This window comes from Oryzias melastigma, linkage group LG10 (assembly GCF_002922805.2).
Source record: "Oryzias melastigma strain HK-1 linkage group LG10, ASM292280v2, whole genome shotgun sequence".
Taxonomy (NCBI): domain Eukaryota; kingdom Metazoa; phylum Chordata; class Actinopteri; order Beloniformes; family Adrianichthyidae; genus Oryzias; species Oryzias melastigma.
In genome coordinates this window covers 6,631,303-6,654,110 of record NC_050521.1, presented here as the reverse complement: position 1 = coordinate 6,654,110, position 22,808 = coordinate 6,631,303, and the positions used below count along the sequence as shown (strand labels likewise).

The 22,808-nt window shown below is 36.4% G+C and overlaps 1 protein-coding gene across 2 annotated transcripts in view; it reads left to right on the top strand.

The window, feature by feature from the left end:
- The window catches only part of enox2 (ecto-NOX disulfide-thiol exchanger 2), a 204,314-nt gene that overhangs the window by 34,336 nt on the left and 147,170 nt on the right, over positions 1-22,808 (top strand). The window contains exons 1-2 of one of the 2 annotated variants that reach the window (XM_036214036.1): positions 11,141-11,883; positions 12,454-12,543. In XM_036214036.1, the coding sequence (XP_036069929.1) occupies positions 12,510-12,543 (34 nt within the window). In that variant the 5' untranslated portion in view covers positions 11,141-11,883; positions 12,454-12,509. Of the gene's footprint in view, positions 1-11,140; positions 11,884-12,453; positions 12,544-22,808 lie in introns of those variants that run through there. The other variant, XM_024283495.2, reaches the window with a different exon arrangement.

Genomic DNA, 22,808 nt, shown 5'->3' with positions numbered 1-22,808 from the left:
TGCATTAGGAAAGCAGTAAAATAACCATGGCAGGGTGTTTTGAAATGTGTTTTTTTTAGTCATTTTCTGATTTAGAAAATTAAAGGACCCCAATGTGGAATTGTGATAGTGTTTTCCTTAAAGGACCTTATTCATTTCACATCCAAAAAGGCTTACTTGTTCATACTGGGTGCAGGATAAAGAGGTGAGGATAGACCAGAGGTCCCCAAACTTTTTCTGTGAGGACCACATTTTTTTTCTTCCCTGATTTGGGTCTGGGTCAGTTTGTAGCCTAACAAAAGAGGTGTAAAAATGGCAGGGTGTGTCTAAACGTAAGCATTTGTGTATTTTACAGAATGTCACATGTAAGCAATTATTAATAACTCTTTCTGAGATATTCACAGAGAAAAAGTCAAAATATACAATAATAATCATTTTATTAAATTGTCTTATGAAAAACTCAAAATATTTTGTCTAGTGCTGCAGCTAGACGTAAAGGCTATGTGTACGTTACATTTTCACCAGAGCAGTGTTTCCTCGTTTTTTGTATGAGTTGCATTCTAAAAGTAACTCGTGAAGGTTTGATTGATTGATTGGTTTATTTCAAGCATAGAAGAAAAATACAAGACAAAACACATTATTTCAAACCCATTACAGAAATAATGAAATGCATTGATTAGAAAATAGAAAACAAACAAACAAAAACAAAACACACTTATGTCACATGTGGTCCATTGATTTTTTGTGATTATTAACCAAAGTCAGTAGAGTTTGATTTATTGCTTGAAAAAGAGTGTGAAGACGCAAACTTATGGGGTGTAAAGGGGTGTATAAGGTGAAATACACAAATTGGGACTACAGATGTGACAGCATCACTCCACACTTGAACATTTTCACAATGTTCTCTCTTGTTTGAGTTAAAAAATAAGTCAAATTTTATAGAATGAAAATAAAAATCTGACCATCGTTAGAGCTACAGGTATCAAATAGGGAGGGGTGTCGAACTCAATCGCACAGGGGACCAAAATTCAAGACACACATTAGGTTGCGGGCCGAACAGGATAAACATTTATTAAGTACACCAAAACTACATTTTTAAAACTTAAAGAATGTAACTTTTTAACATAACTATGAATAAAAACAGACAAATATTATTCCAGAATATATCAACTTTAACCTTAAATACTTTTAAATGTTTTACTCTCCATAAAAAATATATTTTGTCAAAATTATACAAGTTAGAAATAAGCGCTAGATTACTTCAGGCCACTAATAATAAAATAAAACGATCTGGAGGGCCGTTTATATTTACCAGGAGGGCCGGATTCAGCCCCTGGGCCTTAACTTTGACTCGTGTGAGATAGGGGCACAGAATGCAGAAAGCTTGAATAAAAAGCCACATTCTGTGTGTCTCAATCGCATGGCCAGACTGGAAAAAAAAATAAAAAATCATGGTCTCTGATATTGTTTAGGGGGACAGGCTAAAGGTCATGATTCACCCTCTTGTTTTTAACTGATACCTAAAAAACATTTTTGTCTCAGATCTGATATTTTAATGTTAAATGGGTTTTCATTCTAAAGAAAAAAAAAAACAGAAAAGGGATGAATAAAATGTGTGAAAAACACACCACACCACACAGCACCTGATATAAATGACAGTCATGTCAGTACATGATTTCTGAGGCGCCAAAGTCAGAAATGACTTAGACTTTTGCTGACCCGTATATTTTCCCTGCCTCTGTTCATCCGGGATGTGAACCAAAGCTTAGGTACATACAGAATAACATTCAGAACTTATCAGAGTGAAGAAACACAGAATATTCTAAAAAGGTTAAAACTGATAATCAGGCAAAACTGGAATTAAAAAGAGTTAACTTTTACTTCTTTCAAAATTCAAAATTATCTAAAAATTGCACAATATGTAATATATAAATGTATTTTTTTTCTGTTGAAGCAATGCTCGTCATTAAACCACCAGAAAGCCTGCTAATTCCTTTTTAAATGGTGCCACATTTGAAAGGAACATACATCTGTTACATTTGTTGAATGTAACAGAGCTCTGTGTAGTAAAAAGTTTGGGAAATGCTTAACAGCTCTTTCTGCCTTTTACCTTTGTTTGCTGTTTGGTGGATTGAATGATTGTAGTTAGAAAACAACAGGATTTGTTTTTATCCAGTTCAACTCATCCAACAATCAGGAGCCTCAGTAAACTGTGAAAGATCAATTCACAGCCACAACAGCTTTGTACCTCTTCCTCATGCACATAACCAGCCTGGTCACAGAAATGGCTTCCCATTTTCCGTGGCTGCCCATTTTTCAACTGGCATTTGTTGCATGTTCCACTGTTTGCACTGCTGACACCAGTGTAAACAGGTCCTACTGTGAAGGCTGGATTCAGACTCTTGAAATAAAAGCAACAGCAAGATAAATTGGTTGGCAATAACAGATACAATTTGGTATTTGTCCATTTTGACCTGCATATCTTGACTGCAAATGTGTAGAAAACAATTTACTGTAAGTGCTGAAAGGGTCAGAAATAGGGGTTTTCTTCTGGTTATACACCCTCTGTGCTCTGTTTGTGACATACTCTGCTGTATAAAACAGAATTGTCAGTGTTTGGATGGCACTAAAGCTAACTACAGAAAACTACTGCAAGTATCACATGGATAATTTCTATGAAGGCTCTTTGGGCAGTAGTTTCTGATCACCGTAGCAGGGCCGTGTTCATAGAACTTTCCAGTCAGGTTTCTTCTTGGTTACACTTGGAGGGAACCAAACTCTCAAAGTTTAAGACCTATGTTTGACATGTTCTTGTGGTGTTTTCTAATTATGGAGGAGAAGATTCAGAAAATTAAGGTTGAAATTTTAACTCTGTATTTCTTCATTACTAAATCATTGTGAATTAGGAGTAGATGGAAAAAATGCTATCTGAAAAAGAGGTTATTTTTAGAGCTGGGTTGGTAAAAACAATCGATATGAATCGATCTAAGCTTAATAGATCAGTAATCGATCCATAAAAGTAGAGATCGATCTAACGCATAATGCTAATGTCCACTAGCTTGATGCTAGCGTATAATGGTTTTTCCCATTGGATGGCTAATCGGTGTATGTCTTTGTTTTCCTCGTCTGAACTGGAATTTTGCTTAAAACCGTACGACTGGATAGCTCCAATGTTGCTCATCGTTTTTGTTGCACCGCTAATGTCGGCCTGGTGTAGTTAAAGGGCTGTAAGCTAGTGGGAGAACACATAAATAGGGGAGGGCTTTCTAATGAACTGCTGCTGCTCTGCGTGTACTTTGTCTTAGAAATCAACAGTATTTTTTTCTTCTGCATAATCATTGCAAGGACCACTGGGAGTGCTTTAACAATAGATCAAGAGATGATCGGGTTGGGTCTTTAGGAAACACCAAGACAATTTTCAACATGAGAAGTTGCTTCTTTTCCTGGTTTCCTCACACTAAGGCATTAGTGCCCCCTTTTTTGTTCTCTTCATTTATTTTTGTGCAATTTTTCTACACTTGGGTCCAACTATCACTTTGGTCACTATATGCCTGCCTTACTTTGATTTCATGCTGCTTCTTTTGTGTTTCCTTTTTCCTAGTTATTTGATCTCTATCTTGTTTGGTGAGAGTTTTTAGTTGTGACTTTGTGAATAATAGATGTTTTAGAAAACTATGAGTCATGACAAACAACTATAAAAATGTCAGTTCAGACTGATGAAATGTTACAAAGGCCATTTATTTTAAAAAATACTTTATTTTCATTCCACTTTCGTCAGCCATTTTCAGTTTTTACAAAATGACTGCATACATAAAAGAACATAATGATGGATACTCTACGGGGAGCGCAGATTTAGTTTTTTATTGGCTGCTTTTCCTTTAGTTTAAAATGAATGCTTTTGCTTTTTTATATGATGGTCACACATATTGATGCACAGTAGTGCTTCAATCTTTGCAGCAAGCTGTTTGTACTTGTGTAATAAGATTTGACAGACTGTCATCTCTTCAAACATTTCAGCAAGGGCTTATTAACAAGCACTGCCCCATGTGTCTGTATAAAATGTGTATGTTTGGTCTGCCATACTATTTTCCTTTAATTATGTTTATTTATTTGTATAGTTTAGATTTGCTTGAGAAATAATTGTAGAACTCTTTGAACCACTACGAACATGAAATGCAATATTTTTTTTTACTCTCACGTTGTGTAAACATCAAAAAACCAAACACCAAAAATGTGTCTTTTAGGTCTTTGAGGTCAGTTGGATACTCGGATACTAAAATGCACTTTTCTGGGTAAACTTCTAATGAAGTTTTTGTTAGAAACATATTAAACAGCAGAAGCAGCTTCATCTATTTTTGGCAATGGCAAATAATTAAGTAAGTAAGTGAACTATTTCTATAGCACTTTTCACAGATTGATGTTTCATAATTGCAAAATTGAAAACTATAGCATATTAACAACAACAACAAAAAAACAATACATCTGTCCTCTGTGTGCCTTTTGTGATCACAAGTCTACTGGAGCTCATTTTGATACTCCTTAATGATTAGAAAAACAAAAAAATCCGGTAAATTTGGTCTTTAAAAACATTAACCATAGAATAGAATTTAGGGCGAAAAATTGTATATTTTTGTACCTGGTAGTCAAGTGCATCAAACTATTGGGTCCAGTCCAGATTTTGGTTCTTGGTAAATGTTTTGAAACAGTAATATCTTCGACATAGATGGAAAACCACATACTATATCTGGGTTTTCGCTTTGCTTTAACCATGCAAACACCAGGCAGACATCTTTATAACACCAAAACATTTATCAAGTCTTGGTGTGACAGATAAGCTTTCAATGATGTGTTAAAATAGTAAAAGAGGTGATGAGTTGGTGGGTGTATCAGGGAAGCTGACAGATTGTGACTAGAGTGGGATTTGAAATAATTGATTATTTGATATTTTTTCAAAATCTTTAAAAATAGATCAAAAGATGATAGTTATGCGACTTTAACAATGTATTTCGTATTTGTTCGAGTTGACAATACAGTGACAGTAATATATGAAACAAAATGTACTAGGATACACCATGGAGAGGATAGGGATGGATCTTTTTGCCACACCTAAGCGGTCCCGTCAAAAGGCAAACTAAAAATCCTGCAAACTATAAAGATATATGTAGATACACTTTTGGGTCTAATCTAAGTTTGTATTTTTTTGTTGTGGACCTTTGTTGATTGTAAAACTGACGCAAGTTCACTGTTTGTTACTTTCTTGTGGACAATAGGATCTCATCTCAAAGATAAGTATCCCAGCTGAGGGGCATTCTAAGGGCAGGAAAGACAGAGGAGAGCTATGACTGCAGTACCCATCAGTCTTTGTGAAGATGCTTTGATTGATCAAAGTCTGCGAATTGTTTCAAAGAGCGATTTGGTCCATTTCAACCCTGGCTGCTGTTTTCTTGCTTTGGCGACAGATGATGAATGAACCTATCAGGATTTTTATGGAATATCTCAGTTTTCCATCACTATATAGAGTCCAGTTGACTTGTATAATTCTTTTCTCACTGAGGGGATCCTCTAATCCTTGCCAGACTAGGACTGTCTTGCCCTTTGCATTTGTCAGAGAGATAAATGCTTGCAACTGTCTGTAAGAGTACAAATGAAAATGTATGTATGTATCCACAGGCTAAGGAAACACTTCACCAGAATGATTAAATATCTTTATGAAGGGATGCACGAGGAACATTTCGAGAAGTGACACTTTCAAGCAGCTACTTAGGTTTTCTTGATAGTCTTGTTGCATTATGACAAACAGCCCAAGTTAGATTTTCCTTTAACAAGAAGCAATATGTTTTCTATTTATAGGAGACATGGTCACAATAAGTCTGAATCGCTGTTCTTGCTGCCAGTTTTTTTGTATTCATGTTTTCAATTGGATTGGTTGGGCAACTTGATGTGGATCAAATTGTTGATTGACTTTGGTTTACCTTCAAAGGCCTGTCTGTAAAACTCACTTACAGGCCTATTGCAGTCATTAGGGTTCCCAATCAAAACCACTTTAGTAAACAGTTTTTGTTTCATGACTTTGACAGATTACTGTATCTTCCATTCTATAGGGTATTTATCAAAAATAAATGTTGGTGTGGTTTAAACATTGAAGAATTGTAGTTGTGCTTACTAAGGTTGAAGCGATTTTGATAGCACTCTGTCAAAATTTCACTCTTTTTTTTACAAGTTGCAAACAAGGTTACACATTATTTTGTTTTGCCCCAAATCACAAATAAACAACTAAAAACACCACAACCTTGTTCGAGACAATGTGGGAGTCAGGAAGGGAATCATCGACACATATATTGGTCATGTCTTAGACCAGTGGTCCCCAACCTTTTTGTGGCTATGGACCGGTCAACCCGAGAAGATTTTACCACGGCCCATACTTCATGGAAGTACTTGCATTAATCAATCGCGTGTTCACAACTTCTCTGAAATGAGCATCTGAATAGATGAGCTCAGCATTTCTAAGACCGTTCAAAATAATAGATTCGTTCATGAAAGTCACATCTCTATGCAAACAAGCACGGTATGTTGGAATTACCTGTTCTTGCGTCTGTTCTGCCCCTCGCTCATCCGATCCATTTGCAAACAAAGCTTCCACATGCAGCTTCCATGGTGTTACACGCCGCCAGACTGCTTGATTGTTGATTCCAGATACAAGGAGGGAAAGTGAGTGTCTTAACCCTTTTGCAATCCTGGACATGTTTACATTGAAAGTGGGATCATCTGGATCCCACAAGAGAGCGCACTGTTTTGTTTTCTCTTCTTTTACCCTCTTTGTCCTTAGCAATCTTAGATTGCTGGGTTTTGTTATGTTACTTTGGGGTTGGACCTTGGTAGTTCTGATTTGCGGACTTTATTTGTTTTTTATTAGTTAGGCAGCCGTTAGCAGGGAGCTACTGACTTCGACGGTCGACATGGCTGGGTCAGCAGTCTCCCTGACTTATTTTATTTTTGGCCAAGGTTCCAACTCCCTTTTGTTTTATTTTGTTTTTTTTTTTTGTTTTTTTTTTACCAGCACACTAATTAAGTTTTTCTTTCATTTGAGGTTTTGTGTATTTATAAACTATGTTCCTATTTTAACCCCCCGCAAACATCCCCCGACCCAAGCCGGGTTTACTCCCAGGGGATGAAATGGTGACCACTTAGGATCTTTATATCTGATTTCCTTTGCACACATGGGGAGCTTTCTGTTTTCCTCAAATTAAAATTGCTGTCATTATTTTCCACCAAAGTTATCTTAATGTCATCTTGATGATGGCTAAGTAGACTCATTTTCTGTCTTCATGTGTGAGCTTGTGTGTTTTTTTGTTGGCTTTGATTTTGCTTTCTGGTTGTTTATGGTTTTCCCCCCATTACTCAAATAACAGGTTGTTGCTTGCTTTTTTTTTTTTTGTCAAGACAAAGTACAGTGACATGCTACAGAGAATGATTCCTAATATAGCCCCACTGTTCCATTCTGTTGCCATGCAGTTTTTCTGTCAAACTAAGACAACTGTAAAAGACAAAAAAAAAAAAAAAGTTAGTCTTAATTGAATGTAAACTCTGAATACAGATTTGACACTGTTCATTCCGGCTATAAAAGGCCTGCTGATATGTAGCAAAAGCCAACAGTAAAACGTTCTGCATCACTGTACTCGGAGCTGTTTCAGTTTCATCTTTGTGACGTGGCCTCTCCTCTTCCTGTTTTGACCTTAAACCATTTTCCTGTCAACTTTCTCCCCTCATTGCCCCCCTTTTTCTGTTGACTGTTTCCTGGGTCTTTTTTTTTTTTTTTTTCTACCGTTCCTACCCATCTGGGTGCCATCGAATAAACAAATATGAAAACCAGAGAAAAAGACCAAAAAACAACCCCCCCTCCCCGACAACAATTAACTTTTATAAAATATTTTTAAATATAATGTAATCCATTTAATTTACATTATAGCACAGGGACAATACATTTGTTAACATGCTTAGTAGATATGCGATCATTATCTGATGTCACGAGCTATCAGTTTCTGTAAGTGACATGTGAACAGACTAATTTGGTTCTTAAACTGCAAACATCTGTTTCCCTATAATGACCTATCACATTAACAGATCTAAATTTCTCCTCAAAAACGCGATACTTCCCAGCATGTCTCCAGCTGTATAACTCCTTGGTAACACAGTATCTACACTTTTATCAGACAGACATGAACATTTTCACACTTTTCCATCTTATTGCTGATTACTCTCAGTTATCAGATTTTGTGGGTTTACATAGATTGTCGACATAAAGCTTGATGAATTTGCCTCTCACTACTTGACTATTCCTTCCTTAAACTAAATTTAAACTTGAACTGTAACTATGTCTCCCCGACTGCACCTTCAGTTGGCTTCTCTCTTTCTACTGCTCCCATAATGGAGGTTTAAAGTAGCATGATGCATAGCCTAATGCAGTATGCACAGATTTGCACAGTGCTGGATAGAATGCACAATGCTCCATGGACTCGGACAGATTTATTTAAGCTTTTATTATGAAATAAACCATGTGATTCATGCTGCACAGAGAGCCACGTGTTCTTACTGCTTGGTGGATGTCTGTTTAAAGGCTGAATAGACCACAAAAGTTTGTATTTTAGAATACATTTGAATAAAACCACTTTTTTAAAGCATTTAAAATACAAATATTTTGCAATGTATTCATAGACTCTTTTACTTTCTAACAGTTAAGTTCATGCATCACTGTCTTTCTCCACTAACTTCCTTGCAGCTTCCCAAAAGAGACCCAAATAAACGAAATGTCTATAACGTCAGTTTTATTGTTTTTTTATTGTTTAAAACCCTTGTAGTTGAGATTAACTTCAACAAAAAAGAAAAAGAAAAACAACAACAAAAAGGGAAAGTAAAACAAAATAGTAATTTTTTAAAGTAAGGATGAGTTAATTAGCTTTTATTTAATTTAGATTAGTTACATTTATAAATTGATGGCTGAGGTGAACATAGATGATAAACTATGACGGTTTGTACCCTGTTGACATGAACATGTTTTGTTTGCTCAATGCTAACTCCAGAATGCACAGATTTTATATGCAAAGCAAAACTTTGGTAAAAAGTTGAACCTTTTATTGGTTAAAAGCACATATTATCTTGTGCTGCACATCACTGGTTACCAGCTGTCCAGAGCTTCACTGAGATGATCCTGCTTGACACAGAGTGCCTTTTATTTTGAAAATAGGTGGTTTGAGTTTCTGTCAAACGTAAAAAATAAAATAAAGTAAAACTCACATTTTAAAAGACGCTAGGTTGTTTTTGTAGTTTTGCTTTTATTTGTGCCAAAATAGACATAATTCATATTTATTATTAAAAAAAAAGAAGGCCATGAATGCAAATCCACATTTCTTAGAGGCTAAAGTAAGACTATGCAGCACCTTCCAGGTTTACTGTTAAAGGTTGGCGACCCCTGACTTAGACTGACTAGATAACATCATCTGGCTTCATCATGTCGATGTCCTTATCGCAAAAAAAAAAAAGAAAAAAACAGGTAATGAATTGACTTCATCGGGTTGGAGCCGGATGTAAACATTTTCTATGGATGACGGCCCGCTCACTTTGTCCAGTTCTCTTATACAGTAAATGGATAAAACTGAACTTTAAGTTTTGATGCCTTAGATCTCAAGTTTTTTTGTAGAACTTCCAATTTTGTGTTTGTTTTCAAGAAACAGTGTTATTTGGTTTTGTGTGCATGTTCCACTGGGATTCTTTGTGCGATGTGTTCTCTCTTCCTTCCACATATATTTACAGTATTGTTCTGTCTCATCCCGGGCTGGATCACTTCTCATCCTTTTACCCTCCACTTTAGTTGGAACATTCTTCCAAGTCTCCTGGCGTTTGAGTTTCCAGTGAACCTTTTTAGGCCATTAACTGAGGTTGTGAGTGTTTGTTTGTCAGTCTCCAGTGCCTTAAGTATGTACAGTTTGCTTCTGTGCAACGTCTTTCTTTTTGTTCCATTCAGTTGTTCCGATAACACTCACTTTTTTTTTTCATTTGAGTTTCTTTTTACTTTGTCTTCCAGTCATGTTCTCCACAGGGGATACTGCTCTTTGTGTCGAAGAGTTCATCCTGCAGCCAAGTATTTTTTTTTTAGAAATGAAACTGTGTTCATCTTGGAGCAGTAGAGCCTTTAGTCATTTCAGTTACAGCTTTTGTAAGGACGATTACACAAACTATATTGTTTCCGATTAAGTGTATAATCAGTTTCGTTTTTAATACATTTGTAGGGTTTTTAATCTGTGCTGTTTGAGTATATCGGAATCAATTTTATTTCAGATTACGACTAAATTTACTGTTTGATTTCATGAAGTTTTCAGTGTTCCATTACATCCAGTTTTATTCGGTAAAAAAAAAAAAAACCCACACACTTAACTCATGCTGTTCAACTTTTTGCATATCATTATCAAATAACTAACTATAACTATACAAATGATAGAAGAGAAATGGGACGACAGACACTTTCCTTTTGTATACATTATATGTATCGTCATATCGCCCAGCACTACTAGGGACCCACTCTAGATTAAGCTCATCGCGCCCTCTGGGAAAAAAAAAAAAAGTATTTTCTCACGCGTCATGTTTTGCACACAGCCAACTGAGCCATCAAGCCGTTTTCATCAGTAAAATAATTAGATTAGATTATTATATTAGAAATGGTTTATTTGTATAACTAGCAATCAAGAAAAAAATATAATTAATGTGCAATAAAATCAATCAGAAGTTTACATCCATAGACCTATCAAACACGAACTACATAACTAGACATTAAGAGATTGCCTTTTTATGCAGTTTATTTTCCATTGGAAATGTCATTGATGTAAAGCAAGTGTCATAGAATTTATGCTGTTTTTTTAATGGAAAAAAAATCAGGTAACACAAATTTAAAATTATGTATAAATCATTTTCATTAGAAAAGTCATTGAAGTATTTTCAATAGAAAAGTCATTAACATTAATCAAGTATCAATAATCAAACGTATGTGTTGATTAGAAAGGGTTTTTTTTATTTTTATTTTTTTACATAAATCACACTTTAGGAATCCAAATGAAGTGAAATGTCCAAGGTCAAATAATCCTTCTTCTGCTGTAGATTCACAGCCATGGTCGTATAATGGATATAGCTATAGAATGAACAAAATCTATAGCAACTTTCTGAAAGTGATTGTTGCCTGTAAAAAATACAAGAAAGTGTCATAATGAAACAATTTGTGGATTTCAGCGTAAGATTCTGGGTAGGATGATTTCAAGTTTTATCAATCTTTTTTTTTTATTTTTTTTTAAACCAAACCTTATTATTTACTGTGCAAAACTTTAACTTTGTTAAAAAGCACTTTATATACTATGTAAAGCCCTGTTATTTCTGTCACCTGTGTCTCATATTTTCGGTTTCTGCAGCTGTTGGGGGGGGTCTGTCTGCTTGAGGTTTTCAGGGTGGATCCAAATTTGAAAAAAAAAAAAATTGCAATGATCTTCATGGTGATTGATTTGCAAAAAAGAAAATTGAGTGCTGTCATGTGTGCCAATTGCGCTTGTCACTTATAGTATACATCAGCCTAAGCGACAGGACTAGTGATAGTAATCTTGTCTATCTGACATGTCAACTAAAGAATAACAGAAGCAGATAACTAAAATCCACCAAGCCTGCATTATGCTGAATAAGACACAGTCTTATCTGTTTGTGTGTAAATATGATTGGAGCTGTAAGTATTTATGTGTGGTATTGATCTGTCCTTTGTTTCTACATGAAAAAGTTAATTCTTTAAGCTTCTTTAATGGGTTCAATATTTGTAGGTGTTTGCATCTTACTTCCCGAGTTTAAGAAAGAAGACTGAAAACCTCTGAGCCAAAGGTAAAATCCTGAGTAAAGTTTTCCTATAAGAATTCAGGTGCTGCTGTCAGCAGTGTGGATGGAGGTTTGGGTGTGACCTTGTGCGACTGTGACCTTCTCAGTGGTCTGAGATTGTGTTGGCACAGCATCACTGAAGAAGATTATCATAGCGGGCGAAAGCCAATTACTTTGTCCATCTCTGCACCCTTGGGGTCGCGTTTGGGTGTGGTGAAAGGCATTACTGAATTCTCTGAGCAACCTTCTGGCGGTCTATTCGTTTTTTTTATGCGGATTTTTGCAGAGTGTTAATAGCACAGTCAATGGGACCCACCACTTCCCTAGAATTCTCTTTAGTCCAGATTAGCTTTTGATGCACAAAGGAGGGAAAGCAGGGAGATTGTGGCTTAAAGAAGTGGAGGATGTGCTGATTTTTTTTCCTGTTTTTCTTCTTTCTCACTTGAAGACAACACGCTTCTGCTCGCCCTCCCAGTTGCTGACTCTCAATGAGTTCCATCCATCGAAATTAGAGATTACATGAAAACTATCATTTGATGAGCGTATCTTTGTAACGTTTCATTTTGTTTTACACAGATTTTCCAAAGGAACAGAAAAGGGGAATTTGCATCTGGTGAGGCTTCTGCTGTAGAATGTACAAGGACTACAGAGATAGTCGAATCACAGGTAAGAAGTCTGAACCTCTTAATTAGAGTGCATACCTTGACCCCGGGCTCCCACGGCTAGTGTTGCGGCTCCGATGCGACCACCGAAGTCTTTACGTAACTTTTCAAGTTAGACTGAATCCACTCTGAATCCGTTTTGTTGGGTTAAAAGTTTTATTGGAGAACTTTTTTGTGAAGTTGGGGCTATTAACGACTTAAATTGTAATAAATGGCGGGTTATCACGTAAACCTACATGAAGTCAGAGTTTTGCGAGGTTGGCAGTATAGAGCCTTTGTCTGCAGCTATCCCACAGCCAATGGAAGTCATCTGCCGTAGCTAGACCGCTCTCGTGTCGCACCTGAGCTGTAATGCTTGCCATGGGAGCCCGGGCTCACTCTGTATCCGGTCTGGGTCTGATGCGGACACCGGAGTCTTTACGTGACTAGAAAAGTGCGAGAGGCACTCACACTGCATCCAGTCCAGTTCAAACCGAAAATCAAGTGAGTGGGGGTAAAGTGTATTCATAAAACGTATTTTCTGCTGTTTTCACCGTGTTGTAAACATTACGTCATTTTAACAACCAACCCCGGTCTGCCATACTTGCTATACAATACGAGTAACACAGTCAAATATGATCATTGACGTCTGGGCTGTTGGCGAGGTTGTGGACTCCTCAGTGAGCCCATAGAGTGAAAATGTCCATGCACATTTATTTTTTCTACGGGCATGCTGCAGGCGACAGGTCATAGCATACACCCATACAACACGCAAACTAAGGGTGAAGTGGGTGAGAGTCTGTGCTAAACTGCAGTCACACAAACATTTGGAGATAAAATCAACCACATTTTTTGTTGATGTTATTTCTTCAATTACTGACGTATTTTACTCACCTGTTAGCTCTATTTTAACCAGGCTTTCATTTGCTGGGATTGTAACTGTGTGTCTTATGCACATGCAGCTATCATTAACCATCAACGCGCTCACGGTAAACTTAATACCCTCTTGATGTCACTACATACAGTCTTTTTATTGGGTCTCCGTCCTGTCTGGCTACGACTCCGCTTCCAAATATGGCGTTTTATGCCACTGAACAAAACAATGAAGAAAGGTAATCATTTTCACTCAATGGATAATTAGGTTTTACATAATCATACTATTCCTTCTGCAGTAAATTACCCATAAGATCACTATGTTTCACTAACTATCCGTAATTGTGTTTTTGGAAACAATGGAATCTAAGGAACATTTTGTGATGATTCAAATTAAAAGAAGTAAAACACTTAGAGATTGCTTTGGAGAAAGAGGAGAGAGGGTGAAATGAAAAGCCCCTTTAATGCTGGGCTTTGGCCGATGAGTGTGTCCTTCCCAATTACTCTCTCACAGAGCAATATGCAGGTCAGTCAGGTGATAATGAATGCTCTGTCTGAGACTCAGCCTCTCTTCCTCCCTCCCTGCCTCCTTTCTGCTCCTCTCGCTCAGTTATACCCATTTTCTCACTTCACACTTTTACTCTTTAGACTTTTCTGCAGTGTTTTAGTATGTTTGTCTTCCACGAGTTTAATTATCAAGTAATCTATGATTTGTCTGTTTGGGGAACATTTTACAAAGTGTGTCTCAAAAGGTCAATCTGTGGGAAAATGAAGAATTCTGTTTGTTCTCTGTGAATTAAAAGTGACTGATCTCACTCTCCTGTTTTCTGACTCTACAATCCATTTTCGTGGTAGAAATTGTTTCACAAAAGTGTTCTAATTATTTGATTTTGTGTCTTCGCTTCAAGAACTAAACATTTTGTTTATAATCTCTGTCTAATTCCCTAAAAAGTTTGTTTTTTTTTCCTAAAAATTATGACATTTCTACTCCCCTTTATGATCCTGAAAATGTTTGACACTTTAGATTTCTCTTCAAAAGTGCACATTCGTGTTGGAAATAAAGCGATGGGTATCAGACTCATTCCATTTTTTTAAGTTAACTAAATGTTTTTCTTGTTAAAAAGAGTTAGTAAAATGAATTATTAAAATACACAATATAAAAAATTTATATGTTTAAAACATCCTATTATAACAAGAATTATAGACAAAGAAATTTGAAATATTAGGTTAAATTTTTGACAAAAATATCTTGTTTTTGTTTTGCAACTAAATTATTCCAAAGACCAAATACAATGTGGGCATACACAAACAAATGGTAAATAGCGTATACTTGTACAGCGCTTTTCTACCTTCCTTGAAGGCCCAAAGCACTTTACAGTCACAGACCCAAAACACAGAGTTCATATTGGAATAACACTAATTCTTGTACAAAAATGCAGTAAAATCAAGTTGCAGCTTTGAGGTTCAGATCTGATTTCTTTTGTCGTTTATTAAGCAGTTATAAACTTAATATAATTCTTATATATTACCCTCTGTATTGCACTTTTTTTTCCTAAACTAAGCTGACAGATCACTAAACTTTTTAAGAGCCTTTACATATATATCCATTTTAGCTCTACCAACAGGAAAGCATAGTTATCCCTTCCCGTTTGGACATTTCTTTCTCTGAGTTATTCTATCTGTAATTACAATCTGCGTGTCATCACCTGTGTCAGACTTTTTATCTCTACACCTTTTTTACGTCTGTAGCAGTTTTCTGGTCTCCGTTTATTTTTTTCTCCCAGTGTGAGTCAGTCTGTGTGCTGTCTGAATGGAATAAATAAATACTCCCACACACTAGCTGATCCTGATTGTTCCTGTGAAAGAGTTGGCTCTAGAAGCCATTTTGTTCGTCAGCTACAAATCACTACAAAACAACCAAACAACCAGATAGAGATTTGGAGGTTAGCGTCATAACCATTGACGCAATCAAAATCACATGACTTTGTTTACCCGACTATATTGGCTGATAGCTTTAGCTTAGTCCTACTGCTCCACCAGTAGACCACAGGTGTCTTAAATTCTGGTTATCTAACATTACTTCACTTAAATATAATGTCAGGAATCATTATATCAAAATGCTTAATTTATTTAGAATCAGTAACTAAAATTTAATGACGTGTCAATAAAGATATATCCTTATGCCACCTAAAAAAAAGTTAAATATATTAACATTTGTTCTTAAAAGAGTGAAGCATTACTTAAGGTATCACTATAACCCAGCATGCACTCACATCTGCTACACAGTCCATGCCTAATGTCAATGGTAATGGATCCAGTGAGTCAGAAGATCAGTCTAAACAAAGATCATTCAACTTTCATGTTGAAATCAATAGAATATTACACGATTAAATATGTGATGAAAGCAGCCTGTGATGACACTTCCATACCTTCTATATTTGTGTATTTTAAGCTTAAAGCAGAGACTTAAGGCTTTGAGGACCAACAAAGAAGTTGATATATTTAAATATGAATGATATAAAACAATATCATAAAAAACTGACTTTATGAAGTTTTCTAATATAACAGACTTCCAACCTTTACTTTTGCACCAACAAGTCATATTTCTTTCAATCTCGACAAATTAAAAAAAAACAAAAACAAAAAAACAACAAGAACAAAACATCCGGTGCTCTGATTTGATGCATTATTGATTACAAATGTCTGATTAATCGCATAATCCATGTTGACAAACCTCATTCCACAGTTTACGATCCCATCCAATCAGCCCTCCACGTACCCCATTAATTTATGATAACAAACACCTCGTCGGGCTTTATCCCTTACATAAAGATCATATATGTGGCATTGTGGGGTGGTGTTTGGTTGGTTCTGTGAAGTACTACAAAGTTGCACATTGAGTACATCACAGCAGCAACATGGCGCATGCATTGACTAAATAATACACGTCCATAGGCATATGCCACGTACACAAACAGTTGATGACATCAAGTCCCCAAGACTTGACATCACTAAGTGCAACGGGCAGACAGCTGGTTCCACATGCTGCAGGTTTATTAGTTCAGACGGGAATGAAGCCCAGCTAAAAGTCCAAAGCTAAAGCTCAATCAGGTTCAGACGAGTTCAGACGGGCAAAGGTCAATCACGAGCATGAGAGCATCAAAGAAGAGACTATAATTGTCGGGGTCCAGGCAAAGGTCGCGGCAGGCAATCAGAGATAAATCAGGGTCAGGTAAACAGAAGATCAGGTCCAGATAGAAATGCTTAGTAATGCAGGCATAGTGGCACAAACAATACTTCGCAATAAGTTAGGTTCTGAGCAGAGCTTAAGTGTCCTGCGAGTGATTGGCAAATAACCAGCACACATCCAGGAACTGTGTGCTGGGGTTGCTGGGATATGAAGTGTATTCGGGACTCTTAAGACTCCTTCCACCAGTGACCAGAGGGGGAGACAGAGCGCTGACTCCTGACAAGAGCAATGTAAGAGCCGTTTTTAGAGTTCAAATAAAAGGTTCATGCAACTCAACAGATGAACCTTCGGTTGTTTGTTTGTTTTTGTATTAAAAACAAATAATGTGCTAATTAATCTCTATTAACTCAAAAAATTGACACATTAATACATTCCATTAATACATTCCAAAAGGTTGAGCCAAATGTCCACAGATACTACACTTGTTCTATGTGTTTACCAGACTCAAAACCTTGAGAATTTAAAAGACAGAATGTGCACTAATAGCTCCCTTGAAAGTCATCCATCTTCATGAATGGGCATATTTTTGGTCATTGTTTCCTTTTACTTTAAACTAAAACCCTTCTTTATATTTGAAGTGCATGTGACTGATCTGCAAACAACTAATTATCATTGATTTACCTCCTAATTATTTAAATATCTCTGACAGTAACATTTCTGAATAAAAAAGACTGAACTTAGTGTTGTTTGAGAATTTTATGAATGGTTATAAAGTCAGAACAAAATAATGTATTTTCTATTTTGATAAATGGGGAAAAAACTTTAGGTCAGTTTCCTTAAGCCTTTTTTTCTTTCCTTGATTTATTAATAAGAGCCATTATAGCTACACATAATTCCATCCATCATCTGACCTTACTTTTTATGGAAAATTGTACTCTTGAACACAAAAAAACAAAACAAAAAAGATTTATTCTGCTCAAGAAAGTTTCAGTGATCAGGAGTTGAGCGGATCTGTCTGTGAGTGATAGTAGGACAATAAGCTGTTCCAACAGCCTCTTGGCAGTGCACAGGGGTCAACAGTTGTGTCAATATTCATGCAAAGAGGAAATCCTCCAGGCAAAGTTTGTGCCTTCCTTTGGGATTTTTCCCCATCTAGTTTCCAGAACAGGATAGCATGCACTGCTATTGCACAGTCACTCACACCTGCTCTTCTCTCTTGTGGTTTATGGAAATGAAAACAGTGGCAGACTTTGGTCTTTATCCCAAAAAAACAGTTGGTTCCACTCACTTGTTAAGTTAACTTGTTAAAGCGCCAAAACTCATTAAATTCCTCCAAACTGGACTTCTCCAATATAGGAACTTGGAAACTGAGAATCTCCCGTAATGAGATGGAACTTAAAAGGGTGAAGTCCTTCTAAACCCTTCCTGTCCAAATAATCATCTCTTGGCCATTAGCCAGACTATATAAGTATAAGGTGAGTGGGAGGAGGAGAAGGAAAAGAGGCTGGTCATTAGCGAAGGACAGGATGAGGCAGATATAAAGGTGGAGAAAAAAACTGACAGGATGTTGTTTACATCCCGGACACATATCTGTATTGACTGTCTTATCCTTTGCACCCTGAAGCTGGCGGAATTCCATTTTTCATTCATGTCGGGACTGAACCCATCAGTCATTGATTCCAAAATGGAGCAACCACAAATACCACCACAATCTACTCAAAGGTGTCGGCTTTTCTGCTGAGGGGAGCCTTTCTAAATATCAGCTGTACCTCTCCGAACTCCTCATGAGGGCACCTGCAGTACCTGAACTCTGTTATTTCACTGGTAAGTTTTTATTGATACTGAGCAGGGCAGTCGTTACAAGTGACAGTAGGATTTGATCAACCCCTCCGCTCTCCTTGGTTTATTTACATTAAAAGTGGGGTCATCTGGACCCCACAAGACAGTGCACTGAACTTTTTTTAATCATTGATTTTTGAGTTTCACTAATTTCCATGGCAGATATAAAATCCTGTCCACCTTTGTCCACATTTGTCATGGAAGGAATGACACATCAATATGTGGTTGGAGTCATCTGGACCCCAAAGAGAGTGGAAGGGTTAAAGGAAAACAAAATGTGTCAAGATATTGTTGGTCGACAGTCAAAAGTATTGAGTGAAAAGGGAATACGGTGTTTAGAAATGCTCAGAGAGATGAAAAACTTGATGAAAGAAATGGAAACTTTCAATAGCTGTTGATGTGCTGACGCTCTTATTAATTGTGTTTGAACTGCAGCATGAATGTGGACCTTGTAGTACCTACATGACCTTGGAGAGCCTACACAGCAGAACATTCTGCCCGTTTGTGTTGCGAGATATAAAGCAGACGCCAAAGATAAATGAAAAACAAGAGGAGGACTGAATATTTCAAACTCGCACATAAATCTCAGAGTACAGAGGAAGTTCAGAAAAAGACTCTGTCACTACAAATATACAGCAACAGGAAGATTTTCTATTACCTCCAGTATTATTAAAAACAGATTGGGCGGTGATGTAGTGGTTAGCCCTCTGGACTCACAGCTAGTAGGCCCGGGTTCAAATGCTGGCTTTGTCTTTTCTATGTGAAGTTTGCATGTTCTCCCTGTGCATGTGTGGGTTTTCTCAGGGGACTCCGGCTTCCTTTCACAATCCAAAAACATAGTTCATAGTTCAAACGTTGTTAACAGAGGAGTTTGAATTGCCCGTGGGTGTGAATTTGAGTGTATTTGATTGGATGTTTGTGCAACAGACTTGTAACTTGCTTTAGGGGGGAACCCCACCTTTGCCCAGCAGTAGCTGGGATAGGCTCCAGCAACTATATGACCATTAAACAGATTCTGTGGATTTATAAAATAAATGGATGTGTCATTAAAATCTCCAGCAAGCACCAATATGTATTTTATGTCTTAGTTTAAAAAGAAAAAGTAGATAAATGGATAACAAAACTTTGCCTGTACTTTGTTCTCCCCAGATGTTCATTTTTGAAACATTATTGATTTAGGTGGTATAAATTGCAGTCAGTATGGTCAATCTTTAATTTCATTTTGTTGTCCAAAATCTTATGGTTGATGTTCGATATTGTTAGTTTGGTTTATAACTGTCCTTAGTCAAGAACATATATTCAAAAACTCAAACTTTTAGCCATGAAAACAAAAATGTCAGGGTTATTTTTCACTCATTTTAGTTGTAACTTTACAAGAGAAAGAACACACATTTCTCTTTTTGGATGGTTAAGTACAGGGTTTAAGTCATCAACTTGTACTAACATGTCCTTGTGTACCTCAAGCTGCTCAAGACCTACCTAAAGTTTTCTACCCAAATCTAATTAAACCAATATTTTCACTTTCAATTGGAGCATTCAGTTTACCCGAAGATTGCCTGATATTATTCTATAAAAGTAAACAAAATGTTTTTATCTGCTGAGGCACATACTCAAAAAAATAATCTTTTATAATCTGCTATACAAAAAGAAACAAAAAACGTAAGGAGTATCATCACTTAAAACAAAAATAAAACATCAAAAACAAACATTGGGAAAACATCATTGCCTTTGGCAACTATTGTGGAATTTGAGTTTGCACTGGCTGTTATTCATTACTATGGCTGACAAGGGTAATTGAATTCTGGCTGGAAAAACATTCATTTCAGTTATGATGAGCTTTCTTGTGAAATTGTGGGCAGCCTCAGGTGTGATTAGGTTGTTTGCATTTTTTTATTACCCTAAAATATGGAGGATAAATAAGAAACTCATGGTTGTAGTTGCTGTGTTCACGTTTTTTCTGATTATCTATTAAATGTACAGAGTTTCTCTACAGTTTGTTTGTTTTTTCTCTCTGCTTCATGCATCAAATAATTCTGTCAAAGATCAAATATTGTCCCCTTTCTTTTTCAAAATATATAGAAAATATCGGTCTACATAATATATTGTTATGTAACTCCAAACAATTTAGTTTTATCTTTATGTGTCAAGTGGTATTCTGAAGTTTTTCTTAAATAAAAGTTGGTGTGTACTCTTGAGACAATAACCCTGCATATAAAAACAAATGGAGTCGGAGGAGAAGATTCTCCTCTAAAGCTGTTTTTCTGTTGCCTGCTGTTCAGGTTCTTGTTAAATTGTACCTGCAGGGGGAAGCTGTCAGATGGCATAATATTTTATCATGCAATTTTTTTTCATTGTTGAGTTGTGTCTTGGCAGGAGTGTGGGTATTATTGTTGTATGTATGTTCTAATCAAAAAAGTGTTGAGTTTTCACTTGCAAGAAATACTGATAAAACACTGCTGTTTTCAAAAGAGAAAAATTATGCTTTTTTGTTGAGATCACAGCTCTTTGGAGACTGTCAAGAACAAAAATTTAATGATGATGGATTATAGAAAGACCCCCCCACCTTTAAGTGGAGAGACAAAAACTAAGCAATAATTTTAAAGAACAATTTTGAAATGAGAAGAATTACATTCTGGACTTTGTTTCATTTGACAAGTAAACACCCCGAAGACACTTCTTCTGTATGTAGACATATACCCACTGGACGGATAATTGGCATTCCAAATGCTGAAAATGTGCCTGTAAATGGACTGGTATGCTGACTGCAGTTTAAATCCCACACCTCAACAATGGTCTAAAAGTTTGATTGGGTGGAACAAAGTTTATCCAATTGGTCCACTAAACTGCCAACCAAAAAAAGAGCCCCCAACCATCCCCAAATGGGAACTCTAAACAAAATGTAAATGAAATATGTTCCAAACAGGAATTACCTGCTGGTTCCAGGAAGCTAAAAACCCAATGATGTCTATTAACATCTACAATTCAGTTATTTATATCTGATAGAAAATCTTTTTTTGTGATCGGTGTGAATGGTCCCCATAGAAACAGTTAGGGCTGGGTTGATAAAATCGAGTCATTGATTTGAATCAGTTTAAGCTTAATAGATCAATAATCGATTCATGAAAATATAGATTAAGTCCACTAGCTTAATGCTAGGGTTTCATGGAATTTATAATAGGACGTCTAATGCTAACGCTGGGTCGATGTAAACATACATTGCTGACTAAATGAACGTGTTTATACTCACGAGCATTAGTTTTCCAAACTCTTTTAAGGAAAAAAAAATAAAATAAAGTAACCATTTGTGATCTAAAACGCTCTTTTTTGCTCATTCTTTGCTTATCCTTCTTGAAAAAAAAAAGTACTGCTATGGCACAAACTCCACCTAGTGGCCAAACTAAAACACCCTCCAGGAGAAGCAGAATTTTTGACATCAAATCAGCCAAAGCAAAAATAATGGCTAACATTTTTTTTTACTTTGTCTAAAAATGATCCAAAATTTTGCAATTAATCATGCTGCTTATGAAATGTTGTGTTTTTAGATGTTTATTATACCAAAAAGAGAACGACAATTCAAGATTTACCAAAATGACTGTCAGTTTTGAACTCTATATTCACTGACATGTCCATCTTTCCCATTTTTTATCTCAGGATAAAGGACTCAGCTGACGGCTACAGTGATACATTAGATTACATTCTCCTTGGTGTTTTCATGTCTCTGCACAGCTTGTGCCTAATTACAGAAGCATAATAGTTGTTTGCTTTTCAGTTTTGCGTGTGTAATTAATCTTTTGACTGAGTGTTGATCAAACCAGGACAGTTATCAAGCCTCGTTCATTTACAAATAATAGATTGTTCACAGCTTGAGAACGTTTTCAAACACATTTGACTGGAATACTGAGGAATTTAGACTAAAATGCATGGGACATAAAAACGGAAGGCTCCGTTTAAAGTCCCACTCCGATCATCTTTTTGATCTATTTTTAATGCGTTCCTAGTGGTCGTTTAATTATGATTATGCTGTTTTTATCCACAATTTAAAAAATCTCTGTCGTTTTCTCAGACAAAGTTTTCGCAGTAGAGTGGCAGTAGTTCATTAGAAATTTGCCTCTGAGTTGTGGGCGGGGCCATTGACTGAAAAAGAGAGCTGGTCTGAGTAACTCCTCCCCTTTCAAATTCCAAATGTGATGCTTAGAACATAAAATGAGTGTAGAAAAACTGGGGAGAACATTTTCAGGTTTTGTAGTTAAATGATCCAAAACAAGAGTGGTTTTTATGTTGTTTTATGATTTTTATGTCACTGCTGAACTTAACTTGACAAAAGCATATATACCGTATTTTCCGGACTATAAGTCGCGGTTTTTTTCATAGATTGAATGTCCCTGCGA